Below are 17,273 nucleotides of genomic sequence, written 5' to 3'. Positions count from 1 at the left end.
TACTGGGGGTACTATGAGAAGATATATACAAGGGGCACTATGGGGTCATTATATATACTGGGTGCACTATGAGAAGATATATACAAGGGGCACTATGGGGTCATTATATATACTGGGGGCACTATGAGAAGATATATACAAGGGGCACTATGGGGTCATTATATATACTGGGGGCACTATGAGAAGATATATACAAGGGGCACTATGGCGTCATTATATATACTGGGGGCACTATGAGAAGATATATACAAGGGGCACTATGGGGTCATTATATATACTGGGTGCACTATGAGAAGATATATACAAGGAACACTATGGAGCCATTATATATACTGGGGGCACTCTGAGAAGATATATACAAGGGGCACTATGGAGCCATTATATATACTGGGGGCACTATGAGAAGATATATACAAGGGGCACTATGGCGTCATTATATATACTGGGTGCACTCTGAGAAGATATATACAAGGGGCACTATGGAGCCATTATATATACCAGGGGCACTATGAGAAGATACATACAAGGGGCAATATATGGCCCATATATATATTGGGGGCATTTGAGAACATTATATACAAGGGGCACTATGGAGCCAAGATATATAGAAGGGGCACTATGGGACTATTATATTGGGGGCACTATGAGAAGATATATACAAGGAGCACTATGAGGGCTATTATAGCTACTGTTTTGTATGGGCTATTATAAATACTGGGGGCACTACAGAGGGGAATTATTTATAAGGTGACCCACAAAAAAATTGCCCGTCTCCCAGGGGCCTAGCTAAAGGCTCCTGGGCCCTGGTGCAAAAGTTCAGCTTGGGCCCCTCTTCCCTCAGTGCTTTGTGGCAAGGGGCAGGAAACACATAGGCTTCGTGCTGCCCGAGGCAAAAATTGTAACTGCAACCACACCACTCATGCCAAATTCTTGACTTATCCCCTTCCCTCCAGCCAGAGGTATAACTTGACCAGCATGCACTTTCTATACCGGTGTCTTCTTATGTGGCACAAGGGTCTTTGGGCCCCCTCAGGCTCCTGGGCCCGGTAGCATCTGCTACCTCTGCACCCCCTATAGCTACTCCCCTGCCGCCTTCAATATCTCCAAATCAAACTGCTTAAGGCTGCATTCACATGTCCGTGGTGTGTTGCGGCACCCCCCCAAAAAATGCATATTCTTGTCCGCAAGCTGCGGACAAGAATAGGACATGCTCTATCTTTTTGCGGAGCTGCGGACCCAAAGATCGGGGCCGCGCACCGCAAATGCGGATGCGGACAGCACACTGTGTGCTGTCCGCATCCATTCCGTCCCCATAGAGAATGAATGGGTCCGCACCCGTTCCGCAAAATAGCGGAACGGATGCGGACCCATTTTGCGGACGTGTGAATGGAGCCTAATAGTTACTCTGTCTCTGTTGTCTATGGGAATCAATCAGAGCTCAGCTTTCATTTCCTATAAATGAAAGCTGAACTCTGATTGGTTGCTATGGACATCTAAGACAGATGTACTATTAGGCATTTTATTTGGAGATATTGGAGGCGGCCTCATTTTTTGTGAAGCCAATGAAATTCATCCGCTTGTAATGGCTGTTAAAAACTGATGCAAAATGGATAGACGGACAGAAAATGGATGAGCGCACTGATGCAAAATGGCCATGAAAAACCGAAAGTGTATCAATTTTTAATGGCCATTCTTTTTCACTGTTGTGTGAGTGTAGTCTGAGTGATCTGTACAACCCAAATCCATAATACGGTCATATACAGAAGCAGGTGGGGAACCACAGGTTGTACACTACTACTGTAGATTATACTACCCATGTGCAGCTTTGCTTTATCATAAACACTAGAGGGCGCTAGAGAGCCATCTAATACTTGTATAGAGGCTGAAGTCACACGTATCACATGTCACAGTTTGGGATCCATAGTGCTGTGCGTCCTGGCAGCCGTTGCAGAATGTCTGACATGAAGTATTCTCATATTCCTTGTGTTATTTTCCTAGATGGATAAAGAGGCTTTGGATGTTCAAGTACATGACAAAAAAATCCAAAAAGAGATTGAAAATAAACGTCAAGAAGCCTTCGGTACGTGACAAACTTATGTGACCTTCTCCGATTAGCTTTCTCCACGATTAGACCCGCTAGTTCTGCATTAAAAATTATTATCGCTATTACCACTGACAATGAAATGACCCAGAAATGAATGAAAGGTTGTCACTTGGAACATTGCATCTGAAAGCTGCAGCCTTCAGATGTTCCATAAATGCGAATGAGCTTTGTAAAAAAAAATGTTGCGTTTGAAAATTAAATTTTTTAGGTTATCCAGTGTTTTATTTTTAAAAAGAGTCTTTTGAAAGGACTAAAAATGGTCTGCCTTTTTCCAGAAACCGCACCACTCAGGTCCGTGTCTGGTATTGCAGCTCAGCCCCATTCACTTGAATACTCTCCAAACATTGCTGAGGACTACAGACCCCATTAGCAGCAAGGATTGGAAGGATCTTGAAGGGTTAGATAGAGAGTGATATATCATTCTAGGGATCGGTGGGGGTCTCAGCACTCAGAGGACCCCCACCGAAAAGGAACCTAAAGGCTAAGGGGAAAACAGCCATAAGGATAGGATGTAAAAAGTATGGGGGAGGGACAGCAAGGGCGCATCCATCTTTTTCCCTGGATAACAAGGTGCAATGGTATGATCCAGCATCTTCAGCTCTACCTATGCCACTTTGTGACCCCGTGGCAAGTGATGAAACAGGATAAGAGGAGAATGTTTGCAGGGCACTCATGTGGAGAAATAACAGTAGTTTTGTATTTTCAGTGGACATGTCTTTTCCCTGTCATTTCCAGATACTCAAATGGTGCAAAACGACAAAGTCCTCTGCTTATTGGACCAGCGAGAAAAGGACGACATCAGAAACCTAAACCAAGCCATCAATGAGTTCCAACTTCAGTTTCAGAAGAAAGAGGACCGTCGAGAGTTTGATCTGTACGATCCACTGGCCTTAAAGAAAGACCTCCCACCCCGTCTGTCCGATGATGACCCTCGCTGCAGTGTCTCTGGGGTCCAGCAGCTGATGGGAGAGGACTTAACAGAAAGGAACCGAAAAAGGGAACAGCAAGAGCAGCTAAGAGAATGGTCCCTACAGCAGCAACAGGAATGGGCCAGAGCCTTAGAGGACAAGAAGTTTTCAGGTGAATAGATTCTTAAAGGGGTTGTTTACCCTGTTGGGTCGGAAAGACCCCACCACCAGCGTGGCTGGTCCTACAAATGGAATTATACTTACTAGATGCCCTCCGCTGGCTTCCAGCTCCTTCACTCCCCCAGGGCTGTGGTCATTGGCTGCAGTGGTCACGTGACCCCGTCAAACCGGTTGTTGATTCGAGAAGACCTGAGAGCTGCAACTGTCTGGGGGAAACCAAAGAGCCAGAACGAAGCATTGGGGATCAAGTAAGCATGATGGCAGGTCAAGCCACGATGGGGGAAGGGTCAGTTTTGGGAACAACGTTTTTGTTTTTTTATTTTCCATTGACATAGGTGTATGGGAGCTTGACTTGTTATTTTTGATGGCAACATTTAATTAGTAAAATTATTTGTGGGGTGAAATTAGGAAATAAAATTCTATTCTTCCATTGTTTTTTGGATTACATTTTTATCGCATATGTTATGCGATAAATATGACACATTAATATTATTCTGAGGGTCAGTCAGATTGCGGGGAGAGTAAACGTATGTTTTTGTCTTACGGTAATATTACAGACACTTTCGGAGGTGGCAGTACCAGTTATGTTGGATTTTTATTTCCGTGTTTTTTTTTTAACAGGACAAATGGGAAAAGCGGGGAGTTCTCTGAATGTAATTATTTAAAATGTAAATTTTTTTAATAAACTTTTTATGAACCATTTTAACGTTTTTTTTTTTTTATTGATTGCTTGTAGTATTTACAGATTTTTACTTAGTAGGAGCAGTAAGTAGTAGACCCTCGGAAGCCATGACAGCCACTCTGTGATTATGATGGGCTCATTGGGGAACACAGCAAGTCCCCTCCCTCTGTCTATCCACTGAAAAGTTGTAGCATCTAAGGGGTTAAATGGCTGTCATGAGCAATTTCAGCCACTGTACTGTGTAACATAGCTGTCACTCTCCGTGTATGGGGCAGCTCCTGAGCCCGCTCAGTACATACCCTCAAAACCAGTGATATACTTGTCCATCACTGGTCATTATAGGCTATGAATACTTTTTTATGATTGCATTTTACTCATTTTGGGCTAAAAAAAAAAAATTCATTGGTCTTTATTAAACATTTTCAGCAGTTTTTGTCATAAATGCGGGTAACACCAGTCTATTTGCAGACTGTCCCACCTGGGTTCCCTCAGCTGACGGCTCATGTAAAGCCATATCTCTATTGACTTCATAAACACTCATTGAAGCCGTATTCTGATCAGTTTGATATGAGTTTAGCTGTAATGAGTGTTTATGGGGTCAGGAAATCAGAGATAAGGCTTCAGTGAGCCTCAGGTGCTGGAACTCAAGAGGGACAGTCTGCAAATAGACAGATTTTTAACCAAAAAGTATCACAAAAAGAGGTGAAAGATTTTATTAGAGACCAATTAAAAAATTATTGTTAGCCCAAAATGCCCCAAAGGTGCCCATTTTTTCAAATATCCCGTTAGGGAATTCAAAATGAATAGAGGGTAAACTCAGGACTGTCCCGTTAGCTACAAAGGGTATCCATCTCTCCAGAGAACCCAGCATGGCCATCTATGCCACAGACAGCCCATTGAGTTCAATAGCAGCTGTGTAATATTTCATTTCTTCTTGCATATCTGTTACAGAAAGTCTCTATGACAAAATGAGAATCGAACTTGACAGGCAGGCGATGGAACTACAAAAAATGGAAGTACAAGCGAGACGAGAGATCTGCATTTTCACCAAAGAATTTAACAAAGCTCAGGTAAGACACTGCTGGCACTGTGGGGAATGCGGCTTACTCTATGGCCCAGATTTACAAAAAATCTGTCTAAAAAGGAGTGCCACTGTGTGATTTCTATACTTTTTTCCAACATGCTCAACAAGAGGATGGGGCTTGGCGCAAAAGGGGATGGAGCTTCATGGAAAGGGGTGGGGCCTAAGATGTTGCATTTTGCGCCAAATCTGCACCACATTTGTGGCTTAAAAAGCAATAGTTGGCACAGAGTCAGAGAAAAGGGTCTCTCCCTGCACCACATTTACCATCCAGCCTGAGCCCCTGTGATACATCTGGTGCAGGTCTAGACAGCCTGGCTAAGCTTATATCATTTTTACGATTAGTAAATATGGGCCTGTGTGTTCTGTTGCTTCCAGGTGGGCATTGGGGGAATTGTGGCTGACACAGGGTACACTATGACTGGCACTGGGGTAGTAGTTGCTAATTATGGGTCCACTGTCATGGACGATACTGTTGGTTGTACTGGGCACACTGCAGCTAACTCTCAATGTACTGTGGTTGGCATTTGGGAGACCGGGACTAGTGCAATGATACAGAGGCCGACATAGTCACTGTGACACTGCCTATTGGTTGGCACTGAGGGCATTGTTATTAATTACTGGTGTGCTGTCAAGGGGGCACTGCAGGTGCTACCCCAGTGTACTGTGGGGGGCATTAGGAACTGTTGGGTTACACTGGAGGACTGACACAGGGTGCATTAGAACTGGAATTGGTGGCACTGACGCTAATTATTGGTTCATTGTCATGGGGGGCACTGTTAGGCTCCATTCACACGTCCGTATAATGGGTCCGCATCCGTTCCGCAAATTGCGGAACAGGTGCAGACCCATTCATTCTCTATGGGGACGGAATGGATGCGGAGAGCACACTATGTGCTGTCCGCATCCGCATTTCCGGAGCGCACCCCCGATCTTCCGGTCTGCAGCTCCGGAAAAAAATAGAACATGTCCTATTCTTGTCCGCAATTGCGGACAAGAATAGGCAGTTCTATGGGGGTGCCGGCCGGGTGTATTGCGGATCTGCAATTTGCACTACGGACGTCTGAATGGACCCTAAGATGCATTGGGCACACTGCAGCTAATTTTTTGTGTACTGTGGCTGGCACAGGGGTACTGTGGTTAATGCTTATGGAACGAAGGCTGACACGGGGGCACTGTGTCTGTCATTGTTATAGGGACACTTTGGTTGGCACTGGGTGTACGCTTTGGCCTATTAAAAGGTGTGTTGCCCAGTGATATTTTAATTTGAAAGGGGTTTTTCCAAGTGTTTAATACTGTATGTGATCGGTGAGGTCCGACTCGGGCACTCCCTCCAATCAGCAGTTTGAAGAGGCCACGGCTCTCCAATGGATAGCGGCTTTGCTTGGTATTGCAGTTCAGTCCCATGCTCTTGATTGGGACTGAACTGCGTCTAGGCCATATGATTGATGGACGTGACATGACTTGCCTAGGAAGAGGCCGACGCGCTCACTGTCCCTTCAAAGCTGATCGGAGTGGGTGCCAGGAGTTGGACCCCCACTGATCTGATACTGATAACCTACCCTGAACATAGGTCATCCGTTTTAAATACTCGGAAACCCCCTTTAAGCATTTCCTCTTGGGTGCACATTGTGTAAATGGTTCCCATCATACAAAGCGGCCTGCGGGGCACCATAATCAGGCTCTTTGTCAGTCTCCAGCTCATCATAAACCCTAACTGTTTCAGCATGTTCATTACTGGTCTGGAGAGCTGCAATTAAAAATCCTACTTAGCTTTTCCATGGAAACATTCCTAGTTAATTGTCGGCTATTCATCCTAATGATCCTGAAATCTCCACTTGCGGCAGCTCCAGAGGATTTACTTCCTTGTTTTAACCGAATCAAGAAGTCAACTTCTTATAGACACAAATGAATCATGTGATGACTTTGAAGTCGGCATTGACAGAGGAATAGTCGTCTCTAAGTTACTCCAGGCTCCATTTATTTCTCCAGGGTAACCTCAGAGTAATCAGGGTTGTCTAAAGGAGAACTGCACTTGGGTGGGAGTTTCTGCAATATCAGCGTATGTATTAAAAATAATAATAATAATAATAAATATATATATATATATATATATATATATGAAGCGTACTACTATTTTATTTTTATGCAGTGGGACAACTCTTGATTTTAAGAAATAAATATCTTTGTCTTAAAAATAAAAAAAATATAATTTTCCAAGTACTGTTGATTCAAGGGTCACTGAGTTTTCAGGAAACTTTTAATATGACATAGAAACGAACAATAGTTTTCATTAGTGGGGTGGAGGTCTGAGTACTGAGACCCCCACTAATGCCTAGAACGAGGACAAAGAAACATTCACATAGCACTCTCTCTCTTCTTGCTGCAGGAGATGTGGTACCATCTCGATTCTGTCTCCTATAGCAAATGCTTGTCTCTCCTCCTTCTAGAGATCGTGGTTGGCTCAGCACTCAGACCCCCACTGATCAAAACCTTTCTATCACACCATTTTCTGTATAAAGGCTTTTGTAGTTACAGACTACAATCACTGGGTAGTCTGGTTCTAGACCTCTTCACCTGCCGCCTGCCTTTTGTTAACAGAAATTTGATTAAATACAGTTTGTGTATGCAGCATTTATGCAGACTTATGTTATACGTGCAGAGTCAAGTCGCATTATAATGACCACCAGCTAATATCCATAGTGACCGCCATGTGCAGCACGGACAGCAGCTAGACGGGCTGGGAGTGACTCAATAAGGTCCTGGTAGGTGGTCACAGGTACCTGGAGCCATGCTGACTGCAGTGCACCCCACAGATGCTGAAGGGTGTGTAAGGGGGAACCATAGAGTGAACATGATGATCGAGGTGGTCCCACAGATGCTCAATTGGGTTTAAGTTTAGGGAATTTAGGGGGCAGGGTAATACTTGGAAGTCTTAGTCAAGCTCTTCCAACCATTGTTGGACATTTCTAGCCATGTGCTATGTTCCATTGTCTTGCTGGAAGGTCCCATCTTCCCCAGGGAAGACAATCAGAATGTATGGGTGTACGTGATCTGCAAGGATGGATTTATACCCAGATTGGTTATGAGTGCCTTCCACATAGATGAGTGGGCCACCCTCACACACCTTCATAGCCAATATGCACCTCTCACATGGTTCTCTGTACTTTCCATGTTGGTAATTCACAATTGTGCCATTTGTCCAGCACATGGACAGTTCACAATCTGCAATACTGCCACCCTTGACCCCAAAGCCAATAATCATCCCATTTTGCAACTCTGATAAATCGCCCTTTTTACCCCTGACAGCAATTGGGGATATTTGTGCGGTCAGCCTATCACACACCTTATATACCCATCAAGCCAGCTTTAAGTTCTACTACATGCTGCCGACGTCAAAAGTAGGAAGTGGTCATAATAAAGGGACTCGACTGTGTATAACATATGCATACAGCAGAATAGGGTCCAGAAGTACATGGACGGGGACACAATTTTCAGAATGTGGCCTCTGTACACCACCACAGTGGACTGAAACATAACCAATATGTTGAGGTGTAGACTTTCATCTTTAATTCAAGAAATCCAGCAAAAATATGATATCAGCCACTTTGGAATTGCAGGCATTTTTTACATATTCCCACCATTTTCACAGGTTCAAAAGTAGTTTTGAACAATTAAAGGATTGGTCACTTTAAAATCATTTTCTCAAATGTTCTGTAAAAGGCACTGACTAATATATTATTATGAGATCAGCCTTGATGTCCTTTGTAAAGCCCTGCCTTATTTAGTACAGACCTTTCCGCTCTCTGTGGACAGATTAAAACCAAGATGTACTTGGACCAGAAAGATGGCAAGAGAACAGTATGGAGAAGGAAGGTAAAGGTTTGTGATCCGAAGTATATCACATCTTCTGGCAAACTAGGCGTAGGCAGTGTTATGGCTTGGACATGTATGACTGCCAATGGAACTGGTCAGGTTCGGTCCAGTGCTGCAAAACGTATAGTACTAATGGATAATGATTCAAAACATTATGAAAATGCAACCCAAGAGCTTCTTATGGAAAGTAATGGAATATTCTTGAGTAGCTGAGTCAGTCACCTGAACTTAAAGGAACACTATACCTAGAAATGCCCACACTGTCAGTCTGCAAAATGTTCTGCAGGATCTTGATACAAATAATCTTGCAGAAATCCTGCAGGAAAGACAATAGGGTTAATCCCCTGCCGATCTGCTCCATCTTCGGCTGAAGACTGATTGCGGGAGACGAAGCTTCAAGGGGTATTCCCATCTGGACCCTTATGGCATATCCACAGAATATGCCTTAAATGTCCGAAAGATCCAGGTCCAACCTCTGGTACTCGATTCTGTCTTGAGAACAGAGTCTCATCTCACACCGTCGTCAATGAAGAGGTGGCCACACATGCCCAGGCCTCTCTATTCTGTTTTGTAGGAGTTCCAAAAAATACCCAGAACGCCCATAGAAGTGAATGAAAGCATGTGCTCCTCTCCATTCTTAGCTTGAGACAGGGCCCTAATTTTAAGAAAGAAGTTGGTTCCAGAAGTGAGACTGGCTCCTACAGAACATTTATGGATCTGCCATAAATGTCCAGATGGGAATATCCCTTTAACAATCTGTTTGATCTACCGAAGATGAAACACAGCAAGGAGGTTCAGCTTCAGCCGCTCTTAAACCTTGTCACAAGACTGTGAAGAGGAGGGTGGCATGGCCGATCTCCTGGGATTTCTTTATATACTTCTAAGTTTTGAGAAAAAATAGCAAAACTGGAAAGGAAAGAGATGAAGGGAGGAAGTGCCATTTTCCTTTTTTAGTGTTTCGTTAATGTGATCGAATATGCTTTTCACAAGCTGTAGATAAAACTGAAGGCAGAAAGACCACCAAAACAAACACCAACCAAAGGCATATACAGTAAGAGGGGAAACTTGGTATTTGCTGTCCACGCTTCAGGCAGTCATTAACTGCACCAGATATACATCTAAGTAGTAAAAAATAATCCATATTATTGTAACTACGGTATGTTAATTTGTCCATTTGCTTTTGACCCTGTGAGAATGGAGGGACAATATAAATTGGCTGATTCCTGAACAATTAAAGGGAATCTGTTTTATGGTGTCCTAACTAAGGACAACATAATCTGGTGATAGGTCCTCTTACTAAAACACTGGGGAACTTTCTGTAATTGAGCCCAATCTTTAGCTAAAATCTTGTACTGAACAGCTCCAGTGCATATACCTATGAGTCCTGATATTCATGAGCTCCTGGATGTCCCCGCCCACCTGCAGTAAGAAAAAACTGTCAATCAGCAGCAGGGGGCGGGGTGAGCCAGGAGCTCATAAATATCAGGACTCATTGCTCATGTGCTAGAGCTGTCCTGTGCTCTGTGAGGGAGCGTGATTTCCTCTTATGGACACTGCTCATTTCTGAGGACCGCACAGCATTATAATGATGATTTATAATGCTGTGTGTCTCTGCATGACCTTGTTTCTACAGAATTTTACTGACAGCATTATGCCAGTACAATTCAGTAGATACAGGTCATGTAGAGACACGCATCATTATAAATCATTATAATGCTATGCGCTCCTGCGAAACAAGCAGTGTCCATAACGGGAAATCTCACTCACACACGGAGTGTGACTTCCGCACAGGACACGCTCATCTTAAAGAGCCCTTAGGATTTGGCAGTATGGGTCCATTCACACGTCTGCAAAATGGGTCCGCATCCGTTCCGCAATTTTGCGGAACAGGTGCGGACCCATTCATTTTCAATGGGGCTGGAATGTGCTGTCCGCATATGCGGATCCGCACCTCCGTTCTGCAAAAAAATAGATGTCCTATTTTTGTCCGCAATTGCTGTTGTCACTATGGCATCACAAGTAGGCAGAGATGTCATGTGACTGCTCCCCTGGAGACACTTTGCTGTGATGCATGCTGGGATTTTTACTTTCACTTTGCAGCTGCTCCGCCCACACTGCCTGTCATCAACGGGAGCATGCTATGCCGAATGCAGTAGAAAAATGATATATATACAGTATATCTGTCATGATACAAATTCCTCTTGGCTTTAGTTATTGTCTGGGGCACTTTATTGTTTTTATACTTATGGTGGCCAACCCCTTTAATTTTCCAAAGGAGCTCTTAAATATGAAAGGAATGTGATTGGTTGCTATGGACAACTAAGCCAGTTGTCCTTCACACCAATTTTGATAAATCTCCTCTTCTAATCACATCTTTCATTGTGGTTGTGTCCGAAGGCAAATTGATGAAAATTCTGCACCCAACTGTATACCAATGCATATACAAATACAGCTATATCATATTGAGGGCATATATAGCAATGATCATGTGTACAATATTATACGTATGCAATATTATGAGATATTCAATATCACAACATATACATACAGAACGTTTTACAACACATACAGTATTATAATACATACAATACTATTAATGGAATCACTTTATATGAATAGGCTTCAGAGTGCTTAGAAAGAAAAAAGCTAGAAAAACAACATCAAGAAGAAGACAATTTTGTAGAGGTCACCAACAATTCTGAAGGAGACCTCCTGTCGGAAAACCCTGCTCAAGCGACCAGCTCCTTTGGCCCTCACCGTGTGGTTCCTGATCGCTGGAAGGGAATGACCCCAGAGCAGATGAAGGAAGTTTTTGATGTCCAGCAGCACCAGATCCAGGAGAAGATGGTATGTTGGTGTGCTTGGGTAGCCCGGGGTCACTCAGGAGATCTGAGCTTTATATCCCAATAATCCATTTCTGCCACAGAGACTAAAGGAGGAAGAAAGACAGAGACAAGCAGAATGGGATAGGAAGAGAGTGCAAGAGGCCCGGGCTATGGTTCTTCTGGAACGGCAACAAAAACGCCAAGAACGGGAGCTACGCAAGGCACAGGATCACATCAACCTGCAGCTCGCACAGGCACATGAAGCCCAGTGAGTAGCATTGAACTACATTAAAGGGATTATGCCATGATTAATGTAAGAAATAAAAATAATACATGACAATACCTTTCTAATAAAGGTAGAACCAGCCCTGTACCTCAGATGGATCCAGAGATCTCCAATTGTTCTACTAGATTACCTTCAGTCTGACAGCTCGGGGGGGAGGGGGGGGGGACCTTTCTGCTGCCGTTCTCTCCCTGTAACTGCCACAGCTTCTAACAGAACATATGGCTGGTGGCGGTTGAAAATTTAAACTGAGCACATCTGACCAGCTCAGTGAGACTGACAAAAAAATGACAAGAACAAACAGCAGGTGGTGCTATACAGATACATTTTATTGAATAGCTTACTGGCTATACTACATTTTTAATTACATGCAATTAGAAAAGTATTTACATCGAGATGCTGGTTTAAAAATGTAGAATATGTTTTGTGACACAATACCTTTAAAGGACTTGTCCAAAATTGTAAAAAGCATTTGGCTTTTCTACCAGAAATAGCACCACTTTTGTCCATGGATTGTGTCTGGTATTGCAGGCCAGACATTGCCCATAGAGAGACATAGCATAGATGCTTTTTTGACAACCCCTTTAAATTAGAAGTGGTAGAAGGTCAAAATAAGCCTGGTCTTATGGTCAGGAGTAGGCTCCAGTGTGAAACTCCTACATGGCTGTTCCGGCAGACAAGCGGAGAATTGGCCAGACACAAACCGCAGCATGCAGCAGCGGTTTGTGTCCGGCTGGTTCTCCGCTTGTCTGTCGGAATTCGTATGGATCTCCACTGGACCCAGTACGTAATGGAGCCAGCGGACATTCCGTCTGCATCGGGCAGTGTCAGATCTGGTGAATTCTGGCAGGCTTTGCGTCCAATTGTGTATTGATCCTATGCCTTTCAAATAAAACAGGAAGCAATTTTGCAAAGTCTTACACATCTATAGTTTTTGTATTCAGCTCTTATTCAACCTTTATGTCTATATGGTTACAGAGTACAAATAGCCTTGTCAAACTTCAAGAAGGCTATTAAAGGGGTTTTCTGGGGCTTACATATTGATGACCTATTCTCAGGGTAGGTTATCAATAACAGATCTGTGGGGGTCTGACACCTGCTACCCCTACTGATTAGCTCAATCAGGCGCTGGGTAAACTATACAGTGGATCGAGATGGAAGCAGAAGGCTCTGTCTAATGCGTAGTGGCTGTATTGGGGTATTGCAGCTCTGAGTGAGTATGCTGGTGCCTGGAACAGTGGACAGAGCCTTCTGTTTCTGACAAAGTCCACTATATAACTTCCGGTGCCAGTAGCTGCCCGAGACAGCTGATTCATGATGGCATCGGGTGTTGGACCGCCACTGTTCTGATCTTGATGACCTCTCCTGAGGATAGGTCATCAATATCTAAAGGGCCCTTTACACGGGCCAATAATCCGCCAGTTAATTGCTAACGAACATTCAGGAATGTTCGTTAGCAATTATCTAGCGGTGTAAAGGTGCCGCCGATTACCCGATGATGAGTGAAACACTCTTTCAATGGGTAAGGCTACTTTCACACTAGCGTTTCTATTTTCCGGTATTGAGATCCGTCGTAGGGTCTTAATACCGGAAAAAAAACGCTTCAGTTTTGTTCCCATTTATTGTCAATAGGGACAAAACGTAACTGAACAGAACGGAATGCTCCAAAATGCGTTCTGTTCTCATACCGGAGAAGAAAACCGAGGCATGCTGCGGTTTACTTTTCGTCCTGGGATGCGGAGCAAGATGGATTCGTCATGACCTACAATGCAAGTCAACTCTGACACTATCTGACACAATAGAAAATGGATCCGTCCCCCATTGACTTTCAGTGGAGTTCATGACGGATCTGTCTTGGCTATGTTAAAGGGGTTGTCCGGGTTCAGAGCTGAACCCGGACATACCCTTATTTTCACCCAGACAGCCCCCCGAGGCTAGCATCGGAGCATCTCATGCTCCGATGCGCTCCCTTGCCCTGTGCTAAATCGCGCAGGGCACAGGCTTTTTTGTTTACAATAACACACTGCCGGGCGGTAACTTCCGCCCGGCAGTGTGTTCGGTGACGTCACCGGCTCTGAGGCGCGGGCTTTAGCTCTGCCCTAGCCGTTTTACTGGCTAGGGCAGAGCTAAATCCCGCCCATCAGTGACGGTGACGTCACCGGGGTTCCTGTCAGCCCCATGGAGAGCCCCGGTACGTCACCGGAACTCCTAAAAATGCCTTTGCCCTGTGGAATTTAGCACAGGGCAAAGGAGAGCATCGGAGCATGAACTGCTCCGATGCTCATGTCAGGGGGGCTGTCGGGGTAAAAATGGAGGGATGTCCGGGTTCAGCTCTGAACCCGGACAACCCCTTTAATGATAATACAACCGGATCCGTTCTGAACGGATGCAGATGCCGGATCCAGCAGAAACGCTAGTGTGAAAGTAGCCTAATTGGATCATTTGTGCGGGTATCTAAACCATCATTTGCCGGCAGCAGACCATGCTGTGTAAAAAGCCTCTGATGCCGGCAACGAGTCTGTATGGTGATGAGCGATGGCATTAGTGATCGCTCCTCCCCATACTTTGGAGGAGATCTCTGCATGTAACAGCAGTGGTCTCCTCCACTGACGAGCCAGCGATTTTTGGGAAAGAATGCTTGCTTCCCGACAACCGCCTGCAAAATTGGCCAGTGTAAAGGAGCCTTAAAGGGAACCTGTCACCGGGATTTTGGGTATAGAGCTGAGGACATGGGTTGCTGGATGGCTGCTAGCACATCCGCAATACCCAGTCCCCATAGCTCTGTGTGCTTTTATTGTGTATAAAAACCGATTTGATACATATGCAAATTACCCTGAGATGAGTCAGAGCTTGAAAATATGACTCTTCTCTGGTCACACAAGTAAGATATGACTCTTTTATGCTAATTTGCATATGTATCAAATTGGTTTTTTTTCCACAATAAAAGCACACAGAGCTATGGGGACTGGGTATTGCGGATGTGCTAGCGGCCATCCAGCAACCCATGTCCTCAGCTCTATACCCAAAATCCCGGTGACAGGTTCCCTTTAAGCCCTAGAACTAGGGGACTGATGCTACGGAGTATGACTACAGGGTCACATTACACAAGGTTGATTTTTTAGTTTGTAACCATGGAGGTTGACAGGTCTCCATAGGAGCTGTGTACACAAAACGGGGAAATGAATGAATGTAGATCCTCTACATTGAATGGGATGCACTAGAAAAGCTTTTTAGATTCACCCTTTCCTCTGTGTACGGAGAATATTGGATCCTGTCTTTCTGGCCTCCACCTTGTACACAAAGGGCCAGATTTATCATTAGCTCAGGTCAGAATAATGGAGTGAAAAAGTCCCAAAAAAAGTCCCAAACGCTAAAACTGCGCACAAATTTGCGACTTTTTTCTGCTCTGCACTATGCTCGCCAGTTTTCTGAAAGTGGGCGTGTTTTCTTATGTAAATGAATCTCTAGTCAGATTTACTATTGGGACTATTTAAAAAGTCGCAAAAAAGTCGCAATTTCACTGCAGTGAGGACCATGCTTATCTTATGAGACTTTTTAATAGAACATGCGACTTTTTAATAAAAACGTGCGACTTTTTCGTAAAGATGTGCGACTTTTGTAAAGCTGCTTACTGACGGATGAACTGCTACCGTCAAACCACATTTATTACAGTCTTAAAGGGCCGATCATAAATCTGACTTGGCTAAAACTGACTTTAGCCATATGTGAAAGTGGAGTGAGCTGTCAGAGTCATGATAAATCTGGCCCAAAATGTCTAGTAAAAATATATTCTAGTAAGATGTACACTGCCTCCAGACATCTAAATGTGCAGCTTTATAACTCCTAATAACATACACCCCCAAGTGCTACGGATGGATGTTATCCTGCTGGAGGCTTGTAGCTGGATGATCTTCTAGAACTTCTCATGAACCTTGACTCTTTCTTACACGTGCAGCAGAGTTTATCCAAGCCTGCCTCATCCTCAGTTATAGGTATGAGGACTTCATCATAATATACATCTCTGATATAAGAAATGCAAATTCTCCCGCCCTGCGCCCTACACTCATGGGCCTTGTGGCTGTTTCTTTTGCGAAACGTCCTAGCTCTGATCCATGTAACTCCTTAGATGCCATGGTCAGTTGCAAACATATTATTTATCATCAGATTTATCATTACACTTACATCTTACTCCACTTTTACATATGTCCAAAGTCACTTTTGGCTAAGGGTACTTTCACACTAGCGTTTTTCTTTTCCGGTGTTCTGTTAGAAAACCTTACCTCGTCAGATTCCCTTACCCCACATGACTTCCGGGGGTGTGCGACTCTGCGTAAGCGTATTACCATGGCACGGCGCCTCCGCTCAAGCGCAGTACCAGGGCATGGGTAAGGTAAAATTACTGTGAGTGCTGACGCATGGACGTGCGCACGGACACACCGCGCATGCGCCAAACCCTCACTACACAGCGCGCTTAGGAGATTTTACAATCCGTGCGTGTGCAGTGTGAGGGTAAGGAGATTTAACAGGACAAAAGACCGTCAGATCTCCTTACCCCTGAGAGTGCACACGCGGTTGGGCGCACGCGCGGTGTCTGTGCGCGCGTCCATCAGTCAATGGTCACTATAATTTTGCCTTACCCATGCCCTGGTACTGCACTTGCGTGGGGGCACCATGCCGTGGTACTGCGCTTGCACGGAGTCGCACACCCCCAGCACATCTCCGGAAGTAAGGTTTTCTGACAGAACACCGGCATAGAGTTCTGTCCTAGGGGCTGAATACCGGAAAAGAACTGATCAGTTTTATCCCCATGCATTCTCAATGGAGAGTAATCCGTTCAGGATGTCATCAGGATGTCTTCAGTTCAGTCTTTTTGACTGCTCAGGACGGAGATAATACCGCTGCGTGCTGCGGTTTTATCTCCGGCCAAAAAAACTACACTTGCCTGAATGCCGGCATTTTTTTCCATAGGAATGTATTAGTGCCAATATTATTCAAAATACCGGAATGCTGGATCCGTCCTTGTGCAGACCGAAAAAAAATGTGAAAAAAATAAATGCCGGATCTGTTTTTCTGGATGACACTGGAAAGACAGATCCGGCATTTCAATGCATTTGTAAGACGGATCAGGATCCTGATCCGTCTTACAAATGCCATCAGTTGGGATACGTTTTGCCGCATCCGGCAGGCAGTTCCAGCGACGGAACTGCTTGCCGGATCACCTTGCCGCAAGTGTGAAAGTACCCTTAGTCAGATTTATTAATGGTCCTTTTAATAAGGCTACTTTCACACTTGCGTTCAGAGCGGGTCCGTCTGATGTCTGCTCAGACAGATCCG

At 44.5% G+C, this 17,273-nt stretch overlaps 1 protein-coding gene across 1 annotated transcript in view; it reads left to right on the top strand.

Moving 5' to 3' along the window:
• RIBC2 (RIB43A domain with coiled-coils 2) overlaps positions 1–17,273 on the top strand; it is a 31,522-nt gene that overhangs the window by 11,901 nt on the left and 2,348 nt on the right. Inside the window, exons 2-6 of the mRNA XM_040415634.1 lie at positions 1,999–2,080; positions 2,840–3,184; positions 4,826–4,944; positions 11,451–11,678; positions 11,758–11,924. Of these exons, the coding sequence (XP_040271568.1) occupies positions 1,999–2,080; positions 2,840–3,184; positions 4,826–4,944; positions 11,451–11,678; positions 11,758–11,924 (941 nt within the window). The remainder of the gene's footprint in view (positions 1–1,998; positions 2,081–2,839; positions 3,185–4,825; positions 4,945–11,450; positions 11,679–11,757; positions 11,925–17,273) is intronic.

This window comes from Bufo bufo, chromosome 1 (assembly GCF_905171765.1).
Source record: "Bufo bufo chromosome 1, aBufBuf1.1, whole genome shotgun sequence".
Classification (NCBI taxonomy): domain Eukaryota; kingdom Metazoa; phylum Chordata; class Amphibia; order Anura; family Bufonidae; genus Bufo; species Bufo bufo.
Note: the sequence above shows the minus strand (reverse complement) of the source record. Positions and strands in the feature narration are given on the sequence as shown.